At 36.0% G+C, this 24,170-nt stretch overlaps 1 protein-coding gene across 1 annotated transcript; it reads left to right on the forward strand.

Moving 5' to 3' along the window:
* The first annotated feature begins 13,625 nt into the window (after positions 1-13,625).
* On the forward strand, positions 13,626-21,915 carry LOC116246642 (bifunctional phosphatase IMPL2, chloroplastic). Its single transcript, XM_031618439.2, has 9 exons — positions 13,626-14,041; positions 14,892-14,970; positions 15,426-15,520; positions 16,346-16,395; positions 17,517-17,641; positions 17,837-17,903; positions 19,139-19,228; positions 20,708-20,819; positions 21,657-21,915. Exons 1-9 carry the CDS (start codon positions 13,726-13,728, stop codon positions 21,725-21,727), a joined length of 1,005 nt encoding a protein of 334 aa, XP_031474299.1. The 5' UTR covers positions 13,626-13,725; the 3' UTR covers positions 21,728-21,915.
* The last annotated feature ends 2,255 nt before the right edge of the window (positions 21,916-24,170 follow it).

A 24,170-nucleotide genomic window follows, 5' to 3' on the forward strand; every position in this document is an offset into this window, starting at 1 on the left:
AACCGCCGATCCTACTTTTAATAAATTGTTATTTGCATCCACATTTTCTCATAATTTCAAACGAAAGCGTTCTTTTAATGAAAACCACATTCTTCACAAAACCTGTTAAACATTAATTTTATGTGTGAATTTTTGTTGACTTGAAAAATATAACGTATTAGCTGCAAACTCGTTTCAATATTACTATATATCACTTAATATCCTTTCTTAGATTACTTTCCTCGTTCTTGAAGCAACAGAAATTCACTTCAACGTCTTATCTGACGGTTTTTCTGAATAGTGTGGCTTTTATAAATAACTTATTAAAATGGCGTTCTTTTGAATTATAAACAAACGTTAGGCTCGTAAAAAGGCAAATTGATTTTAACGTTTCAATTGAAAAACTTTCGACACAGCAGAAAAGGTCCACCTAAATTTTTTTTTTTTTCATGATTAAGGAGAAAGTGTTAATATTTACATCAGCCCATCACGGTTTCACTTAAAAAGTGAAGAGGCTCAAGGACACATGACAAGCTTTGCTTGAATTAGGAATGTGATTGATTTGGATTCGGGCCAGGTTTGGATTTTATTGGACTCAAGTCGTTTGACTATCAAATTGTATATAACCAAATCCAAATTCGAACTCGGATGCAGACTATTTCTTCTAAAACCAAACTCGAATCCGACCAACATAAGGTTCGACATTTATATTTAATCGGATCCGATTTGAATCAAACATCGGCCTCGCCCAAGCAGCTTAAATTCATTTATTCAACAAGAAGCAGATTTAAATTCACGTTACTTCTTAACTGCCGGAGATTTGGTATTCGCCGGAATATCCCATGTCCTAAAGTTGCATTTGATAGCTAGCTGCCTTAAAGGGAAGATTTGAGTAACTTAAATTTTATATATATATATATATATATATATATATATATATATATATATATATATATATATATATATATATATAGAGAGAGAGAGAGAGAGAGAGAGAGAGAGAGAGGGTCTGACCTTAAATCCGCGGATTCACGATGAAAGAAACACAACCCAAGTAGTATATAAGACCTTGTTAAAAGTCCACAAAAATGTACCCCATACAATGCATACTAAAAAACTATTGCAACTTTTTCTAAAACCCGGCCCACACTGATTTTTTTATCTACTGTTTGCTTCTAGAAGGTGACACCAAGAGAGAGAGAGAGAGAGATTTATTCAAAGGTTTACCATTTGAACATAACAAGAGTTTCCAAGTTTCTAGAATTTCTTATAAGATCCTCACTGCTTTTGCTTTCAGCAGGCAAAAATCTAGAATTTCTGAAACTGAAATTTAATTGTAAAATCATGCTTCTCAAGTTAAATTACATTAAACAAACTCATAAGTCTGCGGCAGAAAATCGTTAACACCGATTAAGTCGGACTTTAGATTTTAATGTCCGATTTAACGAGAAGGTCGAAAAATTGGAGATTTGAAAACCATAGGTTTTAAGATCACAATTACGTCTCAAATCTATAAATCTCAAATTAAAAGGGAGAAAACAGTTTGACTTGAAATTAAGGATTTCAAGATGCAAGATTTCCAATTTCTGCATCTTTTGAAAATAAAATCTCAGATCGTTGTTAGAAATCTGAAATCTAAACTCTTAGTTTTAAATCACCTCGCATCTAAAACATAATATAATCAAACACTTATATATATATATATTTATTTATTTGAGTCAATGTGAAGTGTGAACGCGCGGACCGAATGGAGCCCTGAAAAGTGACCGATCTAGCTGGCATCGAGTGGGTCGGATGTTAATTGTACAAACGTGGGTCCGTCGCTTTGTCCATTTCTTAAACATGCCCAGACTAAAGAAAACCCGGAAAACAAATATCCAAGTTGATACCTGTCACTAGATTTTAGTGAAGATTTGAGGTATCTCTCTCTCTCTCTTTATATATATATATATATATATATATATATATATATATATATATATATATATATATATATATATATATTCTCTCTCTCTCTCTCTCTCTCTCTATATATATATATATATATATATATATAGAGAGAGAGAGAGAGAGAGAGAGAATATATATATATATATATATATATATATATATATATAAGTATGAGTTAATTAATCAAAAGCATATGAAAGGCTTCGAGTGGCTGCCTTTATTCTTTCTCTATTCTTTAAATATTTTTATTCTTATCTTGTACAAAGCCGTTATTTGTCTATTGCCAGCAGGAAAAATCGACCACTACAATGGAACGAGTGACATAAGATGGAATGACATCAGATGTCCAGGTGACGCGTCTATCCAGTTTTTCGCCATCCATCTAGGAGATGGACGGTGGATATTGAACAATTGCTGCATTCATCTTGAGCCCTAAATGGCGGACAGCCCAAAAGCCACAAGTTGGTAAGAAGATTCAAATATTTATATAGTGCGCTCTCTTATATAAATATTTATTCAAATGTTTATATAGCCACAAAATCACATGCAACAGTCATACTTTTAAATAAATAAATATATATATATATATATATGGGCGCTTAAAGATTTGTAATTAAATAACGACACTTAAAGAAGAATTTCGAGTAAAAATGTATCAATTAAGTGTACATAAAGAATGCTGAAGAATCCACAGAGATGGACCCTATTATGACGCATGCCCACCGACCATTCTGTCTCGAATCTTCCTTTTGCCACTAGAAGAAGAGATTTTAAAAGAAAGGGAGAGAACTATTGTGTTCAAAGGCCTAGCATTTGATTATAATCTTAAATAAGAGTCTCATGTTCCTAATTTTCGTATATGTCCCCCGCTTTTTCTTGTAACACTCAGAAATTTCTGCTTGATTATAATTTAAGGAAAATTATGTTTTCCAAATGTAAAAGTGTTTTACTTGTTACAGTAAAATAAGAGACATCGTTGTTATTTTCTTTGTCATTGGTAACACTTTAAATGATCTCAAGAGACAATGGTAGAAAATCCTCTAAGGACATTTGATTGGCTTCTAGAAGCATCTGTCAAATAAAGTAAGCGTTTTCTCTTATTTATCTTAGGGCCCTTTTCATGGGTAGAATATTTCCTGTAGCATTGGAAATAAAATTCAAAATTTTAAAAACTTTTCTTGCCCATCAAACTCAAACTCAGGATGAAAAAAGTAACTGTTAGGCTCTCAAAGCAGTGCTTAATTCAACGTTTTTCTTTTTTCATTTTTCATTCCTCTTAAATTGAGAAATTTGTTTCTTATAAACCCAAGTCCAGCAAGCAAACACAAAGGGGTTTTGGAAATCTGGATTTTGTTTTCATTTCTTCAATTCATGAAATAAGTTTCTAAAAACTTTTTTCTAATTTCATATTTCCAATGCATCAAACGACCACTTAGTGGCTTAAATGTAACGTATGATTTAACAACCCGCCAACCATGACTTTAGTAAACTGGAGATTTAAAAACCTCAGATTTAAGAGTTCCAATATGCTTCAAATCCATAGATCCCGAGTTAGAAGGTAGATGGTTTTGACTTGAAAACGATGGACTTCAAGATGTAAGATTTGCAATTCCCTTGTGCAGATATAAAATTTTATATCCTTGTTAGAAATTAAGGATTTAGAATATTAGGACTTAAGATCCTAAAACTTAAATCACCTCTAAGCTAATTAATCCAGTTTTTTAACTATTGTCACTAAAACCGAAGATTATATGAAAAACTCAAACATCACCAACTGAGATTATATTCAAAAATGGTCCCTCATATATATATATATATGATGACTCCATAAAATATTGATATCAAGGGATAAGAAACCTGATCTGTGACCCAACAGCTAAGAGGTTTCCGTCTTTATCAAAATTTTGAAACTATAATTAAGCCGCTTTTATAAAAAATTATTAACTTCGCCCCCTTAAGAATGATTGTGATTAGAAACAACAGTTGTCACACACATATATATCTTATTGACCCGACTTCATTTTTCATGTAATGATATGCATAACCAATGAAGACACTTTAAGATGAAGCACGCAAAAATCATATGAGCGTTTAGATGATAGCATAAAAGAGAAAAGCCTGGTTTGGATGATATGAAAACGGGGTTTGGTCAAAACCCAGGTTCCACATAACCTGGTTTTCAAACGGGGAATAAATTATAAATAACTTTGTCTATTCACCAAGCATGTGTTTTGAGTATGTCACCCAAGTATAAAAGTCATGTTTTAATATCTCATTAAAAAAAATGGTTCATACAAATCCAAATTTTAATAAAACTCACGCCCCCTTCTTAAGACATTTTTTTGCATTGATTTGGGTAAGGGTTGGTAGGTGGTCAGTTACAGTCAACCTCTCTCTCTTGTATCGGCAAAGTGGAACTAGTGCCCTGGTTAACATGTAGCTCTTGGCCCTATGAACAAAAAAGGAGAGTCATGGGCGGAGATACATGGGGTTTTCATGGAGCGATTGCTTCAAAAAGCTCATTTAAAAATCAGTGGCGTAGCCACATGGTGGCTGGTGTGGACAGTTGCCCACACCAGCGTCATAAAATTAGTTTAATATATATGTTAATGTTTTGATATATCTGATTATTATACATGTAAGTACCTCAAAGAAATTAAAAGTATTGAATGAGTGCTCCCAGAAAAAATTTCTAGCTTCGCTAATGCCTAAAACCTTAAACTAATAGTTAGATTTGGGTGAATCTCTAGATATGAGGCAGTCCCGCAAGACTTAGATCACTGTTTCATGGATTTGAATAGAATAGAGTTAGGTGTTAACTACATATTTAGTGCTAACTTGCCCTAAAAAGGTATGAACATAAAAAAAAGGAAAAAAAAGGATACTAGTCAGGGGCGGAGCCAAAAGGGACCTGCATGGGCCCTTGCCCCAACTCAATTTTTTGTTTTTTAAATTTACATATAAATTTAAAAAAATTTACTTATTTTATATAAAAATTTTAAAAAATAATATTTTGATTCGTTATGAACATTGAATTGCACCCCATCATAAAAAATTTCACTACTAGCGCTTTGCCTGTGGCGGTGGTGGCATAACCGCTTGTACTGGTTGCACTTTTATTCAATCTTTCTTTTTAGATACTTTATTGATATCTGATCGAAGCTGTTATTTGTCATATGGAGACATATAACATCAATCAAGATGACGTGCCTCTCTGAATTTGCACTGTCCGTCGACGAGATGAACGGTGGATATTGAAAACACGCTTTGTGACCCTTTCTTGGAGGAGGACAATGAAAAGCCACAAGTTTGTTAGAATATTCCTACACTTGATGGTGCGCTTGGCTTGCTTGCGCCCCACACAATTCTTAGGTGCAATCATACTTTAACAAACTTAAAGTTAGCTATATATATATATAGGTATTAAAATAAACTTGCTGCACATGGCTAAATGATTTAAATCCGTTGATAAAAGTCATTTTTTGTACAAGCATTAACGATAATGGTCTACGATATGTTGACAAACATAACTAAACAATTAGGATCTGTTGCTAAAAGATATTAGCTGTAGAAGCAGTAGCGATGGTCTATGATATTTTAATTATTTTGTCATCTAACAATATTAGACTACTAACTTATTTCATATATAATTGTATGACAACAAATATGCAATCCAAGAAGCAATTGATGGCACAAATTTAGCATCTTTGTTTACTATACAGGCCGCTCTACCTCACACAAAACCTGGTTTTCAAAGGGGGAATGAATAACATGATCTCGTAGGTTTTTCTTAAGATGTCATTAAAGAATTTGGTTATGATAAAACCAAACTTTCATAAAAGTGGGTTTGAAGCCGTTACCCAAATGCCTGGGCCGCCTTCATACAATTTTTTAAACCGGCTTGGGTAGTGGCTGGTAGGTGGCCAGTGGTTGATTCATGCGGTTTAGTAATATGCCGATTTGGCCACTATTAGTAGATAAAATGATTTCTTTCACTTCAATAGCCCAAATAATTTGATTAGGACTCAATACACAAGGATTTGGGGTCATTTCTTCAATTTGCTCTCATACTTCTTCTAAGTTCATATACCTCTAGTATTCAAAGCTTGTCTCGATTTGGTACCACTCTCCCTAGGGGTGGGCATAGGGCCGGGCCGGCCCGTTGGGCCCGAAACCCGGGCCCGGCCCGATGGGGGGAAGGGGAAAGAAGGAGAGAGGAAGAAGGGGGGGGGGGGGGAGAACGGGGAAGAAGGAGAGGCGGAGGATGAGGGACTGGATGAGGAGCATGGGGGACCACTCCTAACCGCAACTCATCCGCTTATTCTTCAACATCAATCGGTTCGGACCTCCACTTAGTTTCACCCAAGCTTCATCCTACTCATGGATAGAACACCCAGGTTAATGAAAATCTGTCATCCCATTTAATCTGATTGGGATGCTTGAAAGTTCAAAATTTTGGGTATGGGTGTATTCAATACCTCCAAATGAAAAAGAATTAATCCACGGTCGATTCCCTTCGTGGAACTAGCCATTAGATGTCTTTTAGAATTCTAAATTCTTTAGTGACAAAGTAATAACTATGCAAAGGGTAAAAGAATGAGACCTATTGTGCGACATAAAATGCATTACAATCGTAGGAAGGAGAAGGAGTTTGTTTCTCATACGGGCGGTGGCCAAAGCGGCTTGCACTGGTTGCATTTCCTATTCATCTACCTTTGTCCAGATCTTGATCGAATCTGTTGCTTGTCCAATCTCTAACAGGAAAAGTCGGTCAGAAAAGCAACGAAACAAGTGACGCGACATGTAGCAGCAAGATGACGGCCTCTCTGATTTCACACCATTGGTCTACGAGATGAACGGTGGATATTGAAAAGACGCTCCGAGGACAATAAAAAAGCCACAAGTTTGTTAGAATATTCCAACACTTTAGGGTGCACTTGCTTGACTCCCACACAATTGTTGGGTGCGACCCTACTTTCAAATCATTCCAGTTACTTTTATATATATATATATATATATATATTAAAATAAAGGTGGTTCCAGATATTGTTAGATGACTAAGTAACTAAAATCTCTTGTTAAAAGTCATTAGTTGTAGAAGCAATGAAGATGCTCTATCATATCTTGATGGCTTATATAGAAAACCTTTAATAATGATTTATGGTACTTTAGTAACAGATTATATATATATATAGTAAAAAAATGGCTAATAGGAAGATAATTGTGGTTCGGAATGCAGCCTTTCTGTATCTGTGCTTGGGCCGGCAGAGTCTCTTGACATACGTTTGGTTTCTTCATGTCACGAACTAAAAGAAAAAAAGAAGAAGCAGACTTTAGGGTTTGATGTAAATAACGATGATAATAAATAGAAACAGTGAACACGCGTACACATATATACAGTGAGCGAGAAAAAAAATACAAAGACAAAAAAAAAAAAAAGGTTCACTAGGCGCTCTTAAATTTACTTTTCCATCTCAACCTTTTCTCATCATTCTTTCACCTACTTTTTTTTTTCCTTTCCTCTCTTTTCTTTTCTCCTTCTCTGCAACCAACTTTTTCCATTTTCAAAGTTGGTGCACACATCAAAGCGGAGATGGAGACAGTTTCAAAGCAAAAGTGGCTTTTACTTATTTCATGTAACTGGAAGACAACAAATATGCAATCCAAAAAAGCAATTGATGGCACAAATTTAGCGCTACCAAGTTGGCTAAGAATCTCGCACTTAACATCTCTGTTTACTACGGTCTTCTCTCTCTCTCTCATTGATTCGGGCTACGCCTGGCTTGGGCCTTCAAAATGAAGCTGTGATGTAGATCGTTGGTCTTAATAGCAAATCCAACATCTTGTACTGGATCAGATCAGACCTTTGATCTTAACTTTTTGTTTTGAATCGAAAATCCAACGTCCCATACATGAGTCCGATTTAAATGTTAGGTCCATCTCTCAAACCCAACACTTTAAATTGGAGCAGATTAGACCTCTAATCCATTTCTTATATCCAAATTCTTTATGAATCTCTGAAATCATTTTAATATTATTGCTTTGCCTGAAACCCTTTATGAATCTTTGATATCATTTCAAAATTATTGCTTTTTCTATATAAATAGTTGAAACCGTTATCTAATTTTTTAAAATTTTGCAAATTGAATTCAAAATCTTTGGATTTTCTTTGAATGTTCTCAATTTCTTGTATGATCTTAAAATTTATTGGATTTGATTTGTTACATTTCCTAAATCTTTGTTAAATTCTCAAGTTTCTAAAAACTTTTCAACTTTGAAATTTGTAAATTCCACTAGATTGTATGAAGTTTCAAAATGATTTTAAAGTTGTTCTGAGCTCAGGTTTCGTAAGTTCAAATTCAAATTACCAATCCATCATCTAAGACTAGATAAGGTTAGACTTTTGATGTAGATCATTGGTCATAATCACAATTCCAACATCTTATACCGGATCAGGTCAGACCTTTGAACCTAACTTTTTTTTTCAATTCACAAATCCAACATCTTAGATGGGAAGACATTAAAAATGTGAGTTTTTCTAATTTCATGTAAATGTTTTTCAAAACCTTTATGAGTCTTTGAAATCATTTCAAAATTATTTCTTTGCCTATAAATCTTTGTAAACATTGTCTAACTTTTCAAAAATTTTGCTATTCGAATTCTAAATCTTTTGATTTACTCAGTTTCTTGTATGATCTTCAATTTTTTTTGTTTCAATTTTTTGTTAAATTCTCAAGTTTCTAAATGCACTTTTCAATTTTAAAGTTTCTAAATTCTACTGATGACATTGAAAATGAGAGTTTTTTCTAATGTCTTGTAAATGCTTTTCAAACCCTTTATAAATCTTAAAATTCATTGGATTTGATTTCTTAAGTATGCTAAATCTTCGTTAAATTCTCTAGTTTCTAAAATTACTTTTCAACTTTGAAATTTTTAAATTCCACTAGATTGTATGAAGTTTTAAAACGATTTTAAAGATATTCCAAACTGATGTTTCATATGTTCAAATTCAAATCCACATTCACAGTACCAATCCAACATCTAAGACTCGATAAGGTTAGACCTATGATGTTGATTGTTGGTCATAATCACAAATCCAACATCTTATAGTGGATCAGATCAGACCTTTGATCCTGACTTTTGGTCCAAATCACAAATCCAACATCTCATACATGATCAGATGAGACCTCTGATCCAGATGTTAGGTCTATATCTCAAATCCAACACTTTAAATTGGATCAGATTAGATCTCTGATCCATTTCATGTTTCCAAATTCGAAATCTAACATCCTAGACCGGATTAGATCAGTCTTTTGTTCTAAATCTTTGGACTGAATCCCAAATTCAGTGTCGTAGACTAGATCAGATCAAACCTCTGAATTGATTGCACCACCTAAGTAGAGCGAAAAGGAGGAAGAAAACGCTCCGAAGAGGGGAGCGCTTCGCTTCCGGATTCCTGGGGATTGAAGTAACTCTCTCACAGAAAGGGATCTTCATTTCCCAAGGAAAGTATACACTTGATTTGCTGGAGGTGGGAGTGAAACCAACCCATGGAATTTCATCATCATTGAAGTGCAGATGACATATATTTCTTAGATCTAAATATGAAATCTAACATCGTAGATGGGAAGACATTAAATTTAAAAAGAGAGTTTTTCTACTTTCTTTTAAGTGCTTTTCAAATCCTTTATGAATCTTTGAAATCATTTCGAAATTATTGCATTGCCCGTATAAATGTTTGTAACCATTATCTAAGTTTTCCAAAATTTTTCAAATTGAATTCAAAATCTTTTCATTTCCTCAATTTCTTGTATGATCTTTAATTTTTTTTTGTTTGTTTTGATTTCTTACTTTCTTATCCGATCACATCAGACCTATGATCCTGTTGTTAGGTCCAATTGTCAAATTGAACTCTCTAGATTGGACCAGATCAGACCTCTGATCCATATCATAGATCTAAATCCAGAACCCAACATTCTAGCCTGGATCAGATCGGACTTCTAATCTAGATCTTTGGACCAAATCCCAAATTTGATTTTGTAGGATGGTTCAGACCTAAACTGTGATTTATTTCTTAGACCCAAATTCCAAATCGAACATCATAGACTGGATGACATAAAAATGTGTGGTTTTCTAATTTCTTGTGAATTCATCTCAAATCCCTTATAAATCTTTGAAACAATTTCAAGAATGTTACTTTGCCTATATAAATCTTTGAAACCATTAAATTCTTTTGATTTTCTTCAAATTTTTTCAATTTGTTGTTATATTTTTCAGATTTGATTTTTTAGTTTTCCTAAATCTTTGTTAAATTCTCAAATTTCTAAAAGTACTTTTCAACTTTCAAGTTTCTATATTCCACTGGACTGTATGAATTTCCAAAACGATTTTAGACATGTTCTAAACTGGGGGTTCATGTTTTCAAATTTGAATCCTCATTCAAAGTACCAATCCAACACCCGAGACTGGATAAACATTGCAAAGTTCATGTCGTTCATGCCCAAATGTAGAAGACATCAGCAACAAGAAAAGCCGAAAAAGGGTTTTCACATGCTGTCCAGCTTAGTCTTAAAGTTGCTTCCACGATAACCATGAGACTACGCTGATCAATATAGAAAAGGTCCGAGAATAGGGAAAAGTGGGTGGAAGAGGGAACTCATGGATATCTTGTAACCATTGCTAAGTGTTGGGTTCATGCATTGTCAAGTTTGAAAAAAAAAAGGCAGCTCTAACAACTAACCTTTAAACTTGAAGACATTTATGGATTTGTTTTTATATTGACCATGTTTACTTTCAACGTCTTCATCAACAAATGATAGCCTTTACATACTATATCACATGGATATAAATGTGGACACAGATCATAATGTGGATAAGATTGGTATGATAAAGTAGTTTTCAAATTTTAAGCACGAAGCATAAAGTTGTAAGCTATACATTTTTGGGATGTTACAGTGGGAAGCTGTCATGGTTTGAGCCTTTGAGGGGTTCAATCACTCTCCTAACTCATAAATGACACATTCATTCCGTGTCCAAGAGACTCAAGTTTGATTATCATTATGATCTGTTGATGAAAAACATCTTGTTTATAGTTCCTTGGTATGTTAATCCTTTTAAGTCTTTGATCTTCTAATATCCTTGCTACTCAGTAGAGGGACAACTTCTAAAAAGCAACTGTTGACCATTTGACTTGTGATGAACCATTCCACGTTATGTCAAGGCATATGGATAACATCTTTCATCCATATGAGCGCATTGAGACATACTGACATACTATACTATTTAGGTGTTTTCAATGCTTCATTTCACCAAGATGCATAACCTAAAGCAAAAATGGCAACCTACAAAAGCATCTATTTAGTGCCACTTATAACTTGTATGCCTACTAATAGACCAACTGCTGATAAAGTTGTGATTTAGATATTGAATTGAAAAATAAATAGAACTATAAAAGCTGAAATAGAAATTTTACTTTGTTGCATAAAAAGTCAACTTAAAGAGAAAAGGAAGGAAACACTGAAAGAGAGAAAGCAGAAAAGCTACTATAAAAGCATATTGCAAGTACATGGCACATCATTATGAGCGTTTGTTTACATGAAATTACATAAGAACGTGTATTAAAGTTAGAAACTAGAAAGCTGATGTAGATTAAATGTATCACTTGTGTCAAGAACCTAGACTATGAGAGATTTCTCTATCAAGTGAATCAACTAGCTCACTCCCAGTCAATTAAAATAAACCTCTTATGGTGTGCATTGTCCCTCCAGGAATGCCAGTCATACATAAGCATTTCAAGAATGCGGGTTAGGGCTGGAATCTGTCATTGTCCCTTAAATCACACATGAATATGAATTTGCATTAACTTGGTTAATTTTGTCTAAGCACTTTAGGACCAACATTAATTTAGCTAGTTTCAACCTATGAAAAGGTCGGTGTAGACACTGTCAACTTCTGCCTCCTTTGCTTTCAGAGACACACACACCTATGTTCTGTTTGGTGAAAACTTTATGTTGCATTCTTGTACCATAGTTGCTTCTAAATTCAAGCGCAACTTTGAAAAGGAAAAGTGTGAGGCACATATCTGACAACGCAAGCAGTTTGATTGTTCGTAGTTGTTTTTTTAATCACATTGAGGGAAAACGAAGTTGGAAAGATGCATTACAATTTACCATTGATCAGTGTTAGTGCCATGAATTGTTCAGAATTCATTTCCTCTAAATTAACTCCTGAATACTGTTGTTTGCAGTAAAGTCCTGCCTTTGATTTTAGGAAGATATATCGTAGGGGTAGTCTATAAGTTGACTTTGTTAACCAATAGGTAACTTTATGTTCAATGCTGGATCTCGTATGGCAAAAGAGATTTAGATCATAATCTTGGACTTTATGTGCTTCAGGTAGTGAAACCCAAACTTGAATCCTGGGATCCAATAAATGTGCAATCCAATTTTGCATAGAAATTGAATGTTAGACGTAGATTTGGCTTCAATGTCAACTTTGGATTTTAATTTTATTCTTATCCTAGGATTCCTTGTTAGCTGTGAACAAGGTTTTAAAGGACCTGCAGCCTTTATTCCAGATAGTGAAACAATGTCAAAAATTTCTAAGACGTAATTGGGAGTGTGTCTTATGTCATACGTACATATAAGCTAATATGTGTACGGATTTTCTTGTCTCATGAGTTTTTCAAACATCTTTTGGAGTGACCATTCTTACCAATCCACCTGGTCATTTGCATCGATTGATTGATGATGATTTGATTGGTGTAGGTTGACCTCGTGCTGTAGTTAGTTAATGCAGTTCTAAACCGCTTCTTTGTACCAAAAAAAAAAATCTGTTTAATTGGGATAAGAAGGTTTGGCTATGCCTCCCATCTGATGGGACTTGAGAGGATACTATTTAAGTATAGTAAAACTGTTACTGGAAAATTAAAGATTTCTACTGTATATATTTTTTTATATAACTATAATTTCTTTCAACAGAGGTACAAATTCTTTTATTAGACTGCATTTTCGCTGCCTGCTATTTAGAGTGAACTTTTTCTTTGTTATGTTTTATCGCATATGCAGTATGTTCTAATGAATTATGTTATTAACAATTTCTAATGAATTATGTTCTTGATTATTCTTTTCTGTTCTTTTTTGTTTTTCTTCTTTTTCCTTTTCAGTCTTCTTTTTTTTTCCTTTTTTTTTTACTCGTCTTCTTTTTCTTTTTTTCTCTTGTTTTTTTTTTCCCCTTTTTCTGCTTCTTCCCAATTGCATGTTCAATAGACATAGAGGCTGCCAGGCTTGGTATTAAAATACCACATCCATTTTTGAGGGTGTCGTCCAAAACCCCCCATGCATTTTTAGCACAAAAATTGCATTTTGCAAATTATATTTGTTAATACTTTAGCATGATTTTGAAAATTTAACTTTATTTAGGATTAAAGGAGGCCTACAAGCATACAAATTAATAATAAAAAATAAATACCGAAAATCTTACCTTTTTTTTTTTGTTATAGATATTTACCAACACAATGGATACGCCGAAAACATTTCTTATTTATATATTTGGTAGATGATTATTCCCTTTTGCGTGCAAATTGTTCAACAGCGTTTGGGTTGGAAACCGGGTCAAGTAATATCTGATAAGTTGGATATAGTATTGGTTAGATCCAACCCGAAACAGCCGTCAGGTTGAATCGACCCCAAGCACCGGAGCGGAGCGAACGCCATTCTCCACCGCGCTTCTCCCGCGACTTTCCCCTTTCTTTCTTCCCTCCTGTTCTCGCTGACTCACTCACTCTCTCTGGTGGCGATGCTCGCGGTAGCGCAGAATGTCGCCCTAGATTTGGATTCCTCTCGATTTCCGCATTATATACCTCCATCTCCCTTGAGTAGGAGGTGCAGAGTGGCGATTTCTATCGGAAGTCGCCCGGCTCGGTCGTTACGCGTTCTGCCAGGGAGGTTTGATCATCGGAGACGGTCGCGATCAAATATGATGGAATCCGGTCCTTTTCGTGAAGACCTTGATGACTTCGTTAATGTTGGGAATGCGCTCGCAGACGCGGCCGGTGAGGTCATTCGTGGCTACTTCCGCAAGAAGGTTGAGATTTTGGACAAGGATGACATGAGTAGGACTCTTCTTGGAATCTGTTGAATTTAGCGCTATTTCTTTTTTAACATATCACTATTCGAATTGATTTTTAAGGATTTATTTTGAAGAAAAACAGTGACTTTGTGGCTGTCGCAAAGTAGTATATTGCACGAAGAAGAGCACCGTATGACTCGAAGATGATTCCATACGGTGCACACGCGAAGGAAAATACTGTTTTGAATTAATGTACTCTTTTACTATGTAAGAAAAATCTTACTGCAAAAGTCTGAACTCCATAATTTAAGCAATGTAAGAGCAGATGTGCCTTATACTTTCAAAAAGTAACCACCTACAGGAAAATTGTTAGAATGCATGGCTTTAGATAGTCTAGCATAAAACACCCATGACTTATGCTGGTGTTTTTAAACACAATTCCTGTCATTCCATAGGTACAAGGCTGCTGAATTCCCAATTCCTCATAACAAAATAGTTAGTAACTTAGGGAACATATTAAAATGGTATATCAACTGTCAACTGGGAGAGTCGGTGATTATGAAAGTATTTGTCTTTTACTTTTAGCACATTCAGTGCATATTTTTAAGACAGGGCATCATAATGGAATTTGGCATGAGAATATAATGGTGGAATATAATTATTTTGTATACCGCGTACAATGCATTTATATTTTCATCCTGTATGTTTGGCTCAAACGTATTGATGGTAGCTAAGGTCATTGAATCTTCAGTAAACTAAAAGCATAGACAAATGCTTAATTCTTCTTTGTTGCTAACATTATGCAACCATTATGAAGTTATCGATGCTAGCACAATCGTGTGAATGAATTTTGTCATTCCAATGACTTATCTTGCTCTTTGAGATACTTGTAGGCCCTGTGACAATTGCTGATCGTACTGCTGAAGAAGCTATGGTCTCAATTATTTCAAAGAACTTCCCTTCTCACGCAATGTATGCTGCTTAATCCCTCATTTTTATCTTGTGGGTGTATGGGCCTCTCTCTATCTCTCTCTTTCACACACACACACACACACAAACATTTCTATGTCCATCAAATGTAAGTGTATATAGGAAAATTGCAATCAGCTGGCTTCCAGATATTGCTGGACTAAATATTTGAAATCCATCAGTAAAAGTGCCATGAAACTGCCACTAGAGCATAACAAACCGATGCTACATCATTAAACGTTGCTAATGTTCCGTGGCTAAAGATTTTTAGCAATGAGTTTTGAAAATTTAACTCTGGCAGCTATTTGATTTCAATTCACGCACACACACACACACACACACACACACACACACATGTATAAAATACATGAAAGATGTCATACTCTTTTATTTGTTTGTGAAATTTTCCATTTTCTTGGCCTATAACTTGACATTTATATGAGTGGAATATCATGCAGATATGGAGAAGAAAATGGATGGAGATGCAAGGAGAAAAGTGCTGATTATGTTTGGGTTCTGGACCCAATTGATGGAACAAAAAGTTTCATTACAGGTCTTTCCTGTGAGCTAGCATATGCAATATTAATCATGAGAAGACTTACTGTGGTTTCAGCTCCCTAATGTGAAATTTTAGTTATTCAATTGATCTGATGGTGTTGTGTCTTTATGTGTAACTCATTGAGTATTGCTATTGCGTAATTTCAGCTTCACGGTGTTCTTCAGTTAGTGTTCACATGACCATAAATCTCTCCATTCCAAATGGCATTGGTATACATGCTTTCTTAACAAACCATCCAAATTTCCAAAAACAATTAACTATGTCACCATGTTTTTTTAGTGTAAAATTATTTAACACGTGATTGTGTTTTCATGATAATCTTCTTGACCTGGTGATTATTGTTGTCTTGATTGGTTCTCCCTTCTTTTATGCTTTATATACTCCAATTATAAGACAGATGATATAGATGATTATTCAAGATAAAAACAATTATGTCTGTCCAGTTATGGGATTGAGCTGCTCTTTCCTTTATGTGTCCTTCAATATAAACTTGTAAATAAATGTTTTTATTTGCATAATTTTCTAGTGATCTTCAAAATTCAAACTTAGGCTGTAACTTGTAGGAAGGATGCTGTTCCACGAGGAAGAATCGTGAAAGTTTCACATGTCTAAAACTTTTAATTCATGCTTGGGACATGTCATATACTTGTTTTGATGGTTTATTCTGTTGTCAGACATTTTTTTGTTCTGAAGCACAATACCGGTGGCATTTTCTGGCTTAGTTTGACTAGAGAAATGATTTTGCATAGGTTTCATTATTTTTAAACATTTCCACTTTCTTCTTTTTCGCTGTTGACATTTTTTGAAATTGTACTGCAGGGAAGCCTTTGTTTGGCACTCTCATTGCTCTACTGTACCAAGGAAAACCGGTAGGATGTGTGTTTGCAGCTATATGATCTTAACCTTGTAAATATTACAACTGATATTTTGGCATTATCCTGTTTCGAGTTAGAACTAGGAATAGTCTGCTACTAATAACTTTTTGAAATATGTATAAGCTTATGATAGTTGTTGGCTTCATTGGTCATGTTTGATTCCTCAACGTCCCAATGTCTATTCAAATATCGTCCTTTCATAATCAATTAGAGCATGATGGAAGGGCATCTTAGTTAACAAAACATTCATATCCTGTTTCTATTTCCTGTGGAAGATGAAGTCCACAGGATAGGTTATTCATGTACGAACTTTTTTATTATGAGAAAAATGGACTTTCTTCCTCAGCGTAACATGCACCCAACGTGAACTGTTGTAGTTGTAGCATGCTATCATCTAGTGACCTTGCATTTAGGAGACAACCTGGATTACAGATTTTTCATTGACTTGTGTTATCGTCCTTGGAGCTGGAACGTTATGGATATCCATATGTGGAGTTGCTTCTCCCAGATTTTGTCATGGTAAACATAAATCATGGTTCATCTTAGATTCTCTATGTGCAGTAATATTTATTACCACATTGAACTTCCTGGGGAGCAGAACTTCCTGGGGAGCCCTCCAGAGTATAGGGTCTAAACTCATGAGACCGTTTTTTGTTGATTCATTGAGGCAGGATTTGTAACACGAAAATCTGTTACTGTTCCATGCACATACTGCATTCAATTCATCAAAATGTCCAAAACACTTCTAGGAGCAATGTTGTTTCTCATGAAATGTTCGGTTACCATTTAGACCATCTTCTGATAGTGTATTTTGTCTGTTCATATTTGAGCATTGCAAGGACTTTTTCACTTGGTAACCATATGTTAGATAAACCAATCTATACTTATCTGTGCACATTTTTTATGGTTTTAATTACATATTCTTTGCTGTTTGGAAAATTCCTTGCTTCTGATATCCAAAAATGATTTTTTCCCATACTTTGCCTATCTAAAATCTATGTCAGTTAGTTGCTTAGTTGTTTAGCAATAATATAAACATGGTGTTTTTTGCTGCCAATTATGAAAAGATTTCATTTTATGCTCTGAAACTCCTGAACTTGTTAAAACTGTTTCAGATTCTTGGCATCATTGATCAGCCTGTTTTAAGAGAACGATGGGTTGGTGTATGGGGAAGGAGGACTGTGCTGAATGGCATGGAAACTTCAACCCGTTCTTGTAGTAAACTATCTGAAGCCTACTTGTATGAATTTGTTGTCCTTTCTTTTATCTTGATGCTACCTATTCATGTCCGTTTGTGTACCAAAACTTGGAAGGAAGTCAATAGTGGATGCTAGAAAAGCATTTTAGCAGTTTGCAATTTTTTGACACCATACTTAACCTATTAATACTTGTTTCCTAATGTAGTTCTAAAGTATCATTAACAAAAATTTTCCAGGTACACTACAAGTCCCCATTTGTTTAGTGGAGGTGCTGAAGCAGCATTTGCTCGAGTAAGGGATAAGGTAGGTAAATAACTGTAACTGTTCTGATTTTCAGCAATGTATATAAATTTTTTTCTCTAAAATTGATTTTTTCGTGGAAAATATGGGAAAATTGTTCGTTTTAAAGACTAGACATGTAAAGAAAAATTAGATTTGGACCAGAAAGAACAGGTTTTTGTGGCCTTTCTCCTGTGAAAAGTGTGAAGAAAAATTTGGCATTCTAAATACACAACCCACTAAAAATTGCAATATTTAAAATACTAACAATAATTGTTGCTATTATCTATCCCCTCCCCCCGGCTTGTATTTAGAGGTGCACCTCTTATGTCTCTCTCACATCCCTGATCACAAGGATTGCTTGATGTCTGTATAATACTCAATCCAAGAAATGAGCCACGAGGTCTATTGTATACCCTAGCGAAAGGGTGGGTTCTGCAGGGGACTCTGAATTTAATATGGAAGTGGACCACATGAAGTGAGTTTTGTTCCTGAAATAGCTCAAGTTGGTCAGCAATTAAATACAACAAGCACTAATAGAGTTCTAGATCTTCAGACCTGCTGTAGGACTGCTTTGTTTACCAATTTAACAAATGAAACATCAGGGCTTTCAGAAAATCCTGTCCCTCCCGAACGACCCATTTTGTACAGAAATCCAGCAGGCAGTTGGTAACTAGTCACCTTGCTAGAGTAGAGGCTTTTGCCATTCATTTGGGTTGGATGGGTGGGCTATAATAGACTCAAGTAAGATGACTACAAGGGCAAATTAACCAGATGGAATAGGTGGATGAGCGGAGGAATTTAATACCATGTCCTCCTCCATTTTTCTTGTCATAGCAACTATAGTTGTTTAATCGCTTGTGTGTACTCTAATAATCCTAGTTGACTTTTACTGCTTAGCCATGAGGTTCCTGGGGGAACTCGCTGCCTACCTTATAGGAAGCTCTTCTGTGAATGATGGTGAACTGCGAAATATTACATATGAATCTGTGCGTGAATACATTTTGGGACCTCTCTCTCTCTCTCTCTCTCTTTTTCTCTCTCTCCCCCTCTCTTTCTCTCTCTCTTTTCTTTTTTCTTTTTGATCTGGGTTGTGGTTATATTTTTCACATAATAAATTAAATAGATAATGTGTTTTTTATAGTAGCACTTCTTCCAGTTGAACTAGATAGTGTGCTTTAATGTTGTTTGTGCAATTTAATGTGAATCAGCAGCTCCAATGCTTAAATCACCTGTGCTGCTGTGCATCTTCATTTCAGGTGAAGGTGCCATTGTATGGGTGTGACTGCTATGCTTATGCCCTTTTAGCAACAGGATTTGTGGATCTTGTTGTTGAATCTGGTCTTAAGGTACTGTCTGCCCTCCAATTTTCTCAAAATGATTTAAACGTACTAATCATGCTATGTTCTTCACTTTGTCTTGCAACATTTTTTTTTTAATTGGCCTTGCAATACTTGTGTTGTTCAGTGTGCATCTAGAAAAACAACTGGTGATTTTTTTTTTTGGGGGTGCAAATTGGAAAACAATCCAAATTTTTTAGCTGGAAAAAAGTAATTATGACATTAAGCCAATGGCGCTTCCGTTTGCTGATCAAAACCTTTTGAGGTTCCCTGAGGGGTTGGCATAGTAAGAATAGGCTGCACCTGTCATACTGGAAATCGTGGTTGTCTCATATGGCACGGCACCATTTATTTGTCAAGCTGAGCCCAGTATAGTCCCTGTTGGTGAGGGCCCTATTCTTTACCATCCTGCATGTTAAAGTGCAATCTACTTCTTGCTGGTTTCAAGGTTTCTGCATGGTGCCGAAAGGCAAAAGGAATGGGCATCCTAAGGCATCTAGGCGGATGAAAGTCAGAAAAACTTCCTTACAACAGGTTGGAGGAACTTCAAGTGCAAGTTCCATTAGTCCACTACTACAACACAACACTGTAAATTCTGAATATGCAAGTGATAAAGGAAGGAATAGGTTGAAAACTTAGAAATTTAAATTGCCACATATTTAGCCAGATAAAACAAGGAAACCTATTCTGCAACTTAGGTATTCTAAAAAGGAAAAGAGCTGAAGAGTTTGTTTCATGTAGGCACAATTTACTGTTCCCCTTTTTAAGAATAAGCTTATGTACATAAATGGTATAGTTTGTTGGTTACTGGATGTTCAGCATATTGTGCTTTGACATTTTGTTTTGTAGAAATAACCTGCTTGGCTGCTTCATGTAGCATAATTTACTGTTCCCATTTATCTAATGGAATAAGCTGATGTACATAAATTATATAGTTCGCTAGTTACTGGATGTTCAGCATGTTGTGCTTGGCGTTTTGTTTTGTAGAACTAACCTGCTAAATTGATCCACAAATGTCAAAACAATGCACCAATTTAGAGGATGAAATACACTGCAAAGAAAGAGGCACATCAATAAGGCAACGGAAGTCATGAAATCTGTCGTTTTGGCCTTCATGTTTATAGAGAGGCAGGTTCCCAAATAGATTTGGTCAGTACAATGTCTTTAAAAAAATGTCTTCATCTTCTCTAATTTATTTCAATGATGTCATTTTTGTTTCCATAGTAAAAGGTGGGAACAGCATCAGATGCACCATCATGCATGCTGTTTAGCTGCAGAAGATCAATGAGCTGCATGGCAGTTCTTGCATTCAACTTCACTTGGCATGACCTTGTCTGACTAAAATGATTTGGTTCAACTACAGACATGGGATACCTGATTATTTGGACATTTGCTTCAGCTATACATACAGGATTTAGGATTGTTTGTCAATGGAATGCCCTTGTGGATCGTCTGATTGTGCTCACCTTGATGTTTGGTTACTTGCAGCCTTACGACTTTTTAGCTCTAATACCAGTCATTGAAGGAGCTGGAGGGACAATTACTGATTGGAAAGGGGAGAATCTTTTGTGGGAGGCTTCACCAAATTCACAAGCGACAAGTATAGTATTTGCTCTTTTCACCTTTGTTTTCCTTTTTCCTCGGGATTCTATACTCTATGTTCTAGTTTCGTTGCTGACAAATTAGTCCATCCAATTCTGGATATTTCCCTGAGTGCTATCACCATTTTAAAAGAGTTCTTGTGCCTTGATGGGATCTATGATCCCTGCCAGCTAAGCTGGCTTAAAAGGCCTCCAAATTGAAGGAGTTGGCTTAAATCCTCCAAATTGGAGGTATTGAATTAAATACTGGGCTTGCCGCAATGCTGAAGCTCAGGACAGACTTTCGTAGACAAGCAACTGCTGTTAGGGGTTTTACGCTAAGACGCAACTAGACCAAGGAATGGTAAATATGCATTCCATCGAGTATGGAGTGGCTTTGAAAATATCCAATGGTCCCCAGCATCATTAAAGAAAGGACAACTGCGAAAGTTAGGGCTGGAAGCTGCTTTGAGTAAATGCCCTTCCTGTATTTAATCGTTCACAGTGCAGAACAAATTTTCACAGATGTGCTTTCAGATAACCCTGTTTTGCTACACCATGAACCTACGAACAATTTTGGTTGTTTGCTAAGGTGTGATGCTGTTGCTGCATCATTTTTTATAACATCAAACTTCAGCTATTCGAAGCATTCTGGTGTACATGTTAGTACGTGATTGAAAGTTTCTTGCTTAGTACTGAAGTTCTTGCCTGTATTGTAACATTGTTTTCTGCTCCAAACGCAAGATTTCGTCATTAACTTTCCTCTAAAATCTCAAGATTGTTACTATGCAAGTAGAGTTCCTCCTTTTATTGCATCAAAACTGAATTTCTTTCTCCGTTTTGTGTTACAAATTCAGGTTACAACGTTGTGGCAGCAGGCGATTCTGTGGTTCACAGGCAAGCAGTAGAGTCATTGCTGTGGGAGTAGCAAAGAATTGTGACTTCCAGACTCTTGAAAACAGCAGCATTTAAACTACTTGTACGCGTCAACCTCCCAGCGGTTGTAGCGCATGCTTGGAATAAATACACGACTTTGCGTCTAGGCTAGTTGCAGCAACCATGTCCAACTTGACACTATAATCTTCTTCCGGTTAGTAATACGTCCCTTTCATGCTTTATTGTCGTGCATTTATAGCGTTTAACGACCACCCAAAATGGGGCAGGGAGGTGACAGATGATTGTCAATTGAAGGCAGGTTCTGCTACGGGTTGTAGCTCATATTTGGTCATGCAAATGTGTACCTGCCCAAATGTAGGGCTCGGCCCACTAATTCAAACGTGGCCAGCATCTCTGTCTCGGATTCAGTTCTGTATTTGATTTCGGTCAACATGGGCCACTTGGAGTCGGAGTCTAAACCAAGTTGTCAGCAAGAAGAACTAGGTATACCCGCTTCCAGCCGTATTGGCTACTCGCCGATGGTTCTGGGTCTTTGGATATCCGACTTGCCCTTGCCCAGCCGGTCTAGGTCATAGGCCTTCTATCAGTTGGGCTCGCTTCAGACCCAGTTGCGGTGGCTAATTACGATGACATCTACCTGCCTTTCAAAAGTGTGTTTTGTGCAGGTGCAGGTCTAAGGTGGGTTAGTGAGTTTTGAATGTGGACTAGCCACCGGTTTACAGAAGGTCCAAAGACGATATAGGTTTTTATCTTCGGCCAAACTTGTTAGTGTTACAGGCACTTGAACTCTGCCTTAAGTGTTCTTCATTGGTGAGTGGATTGCCTGCCGTCTATGACCAGGGAAGGAGCCCAAAGCACCTCCCCCTCTTCCCCACAATTCCCTATACCTCCAGGGTCTTGGGTTAAGTCAAGGTTAATAGTAACAGTGCACCTTTCAATTTAGTTATGGTATAATGCTTGCATGAATCAAGTTAAAAGACATGCCTTTTCATATGCCCCTAGTCCAAGCGGCTAAGTTATGACCTTTGAAGCCCCTATTTTAAGTTTTCAATTAATATTTTAAAACAAAATGTTTGGCGAGTTTTCTTCAACAGATTATGCAAGTATCTTCAAAGAAGAGCAATAAATTAATTAGTCAAATAGCTTGCAATTCGTTTTCCTAATAATATATCCCTTCACAGTAAGACGCCATTACGTTTTTCATTTCTTTTAATTTTTTTTTTCTTCATGAGCTTGACACTTGCGTGATTTGAAGGGTCGCTGTTTGCGTGCAAGCAGGGCCATTGCGAGACCAATAAAGATGATTCGCCTTAAAAGGTGCAAATATTAGAAATAGACATGTTAGTCACAGTAAGGCAGGAAAGGATGTGCTGATTGACATATTTATAAGGATACGATGGGAGAAGAGGAGGGAGGTACTTTAAAGAGGTCGAGTTCTTCCTTCTTTTCCTTGTCGCGGGGTAAAAATCCTATGAAGTTGAGAAAGTCAAGACTAGGAAATGCTATTGAGTCTGGCGTTCAAAAGTCTGTAAGGATCTAGCAAGAAAATATCTTGATGGAGAAGAAAATGCTTTATAAGATCTTGGCAGGTAGAAAAATGAGAGTTGAGAGAACGAAAAACGCATTTATTTCCTTACAATTCGCTTCGCGTCTGAGACGTTAACTTTTGCTTCATGTAACTCAAAAGTGTGCAAATTTCTTCCCATTTTTGTCTTCGAAGACGAGCATACCAGTAATTAGCGTTGCTAACATAAAGATGCTTTAACGCGATTATTCGATCGCGCGGAAGGGCTTAATGGGATGGGATCATGACTGTAGAGTCTATCCCAAGGCAACATTTCCATGGGGTAATCAATTTTGGGGAAATCCAAACCGTTTTATTCCTAATCAATCACGAGGTATCTTTCAGAACTAAAAAAGCTCTCTTGATGTCTGCCTGTATAAACTTGGTCACACTGGAGTCACATGGATCATTTATTCATTAAATGACAGAACTTTTTTTTTTTTTTTTCATCTTTTTCATTAAAACGTGAAAACTGTGTCCTTCTGTCCCTTTTTCGAAGAAAGTTTAAATTCGCTACCTCAATTCGAGTGCACTGGATCATTTATGATAAAGGACTCAAATTTGAGGCGAAAGTCGAAAGAAAAAAATAAATAAATAAATACCGTTGAGGGCGTTTATTATATCCCGAACTCTAATTGTGGAGGAGTGGGAATGGGATCACCTAACTCGTCTAACAAATTAGAAAAAAAAAGTACATCGACATTACTGTGCCATAAAAGTCGGGCGTTTCCAATCAGAAAAGCCACAATTAAATGTGGATTTTCTGCGGGGCCAAAGGCCAGGTTTTGCTGGCACTATAAAGGCTGGGCGTAGCTTTTAGGTGAAGAAGAGATTAACAATCCACCACTTAAAAATGACGCCGAAAAACCCCACACCCATTCTCCCTGGAATATATTACCTAAATATTGCA

Source organism: Nymphaea colorata, chromosome 2, assembly GCF_008831285.2.
Source record: "Nymphaea colorata isolate Beijing-Zhang1983 chromosome 2, ASM883128v2, whole genome shotgun sequence".
NCBI lineage: Eukaryota > Viridiplantae > Streptophyta > Magnoliopsida > Nymphaeales > Nymphaeaceae > Nymphaea > Nymphaea colorata.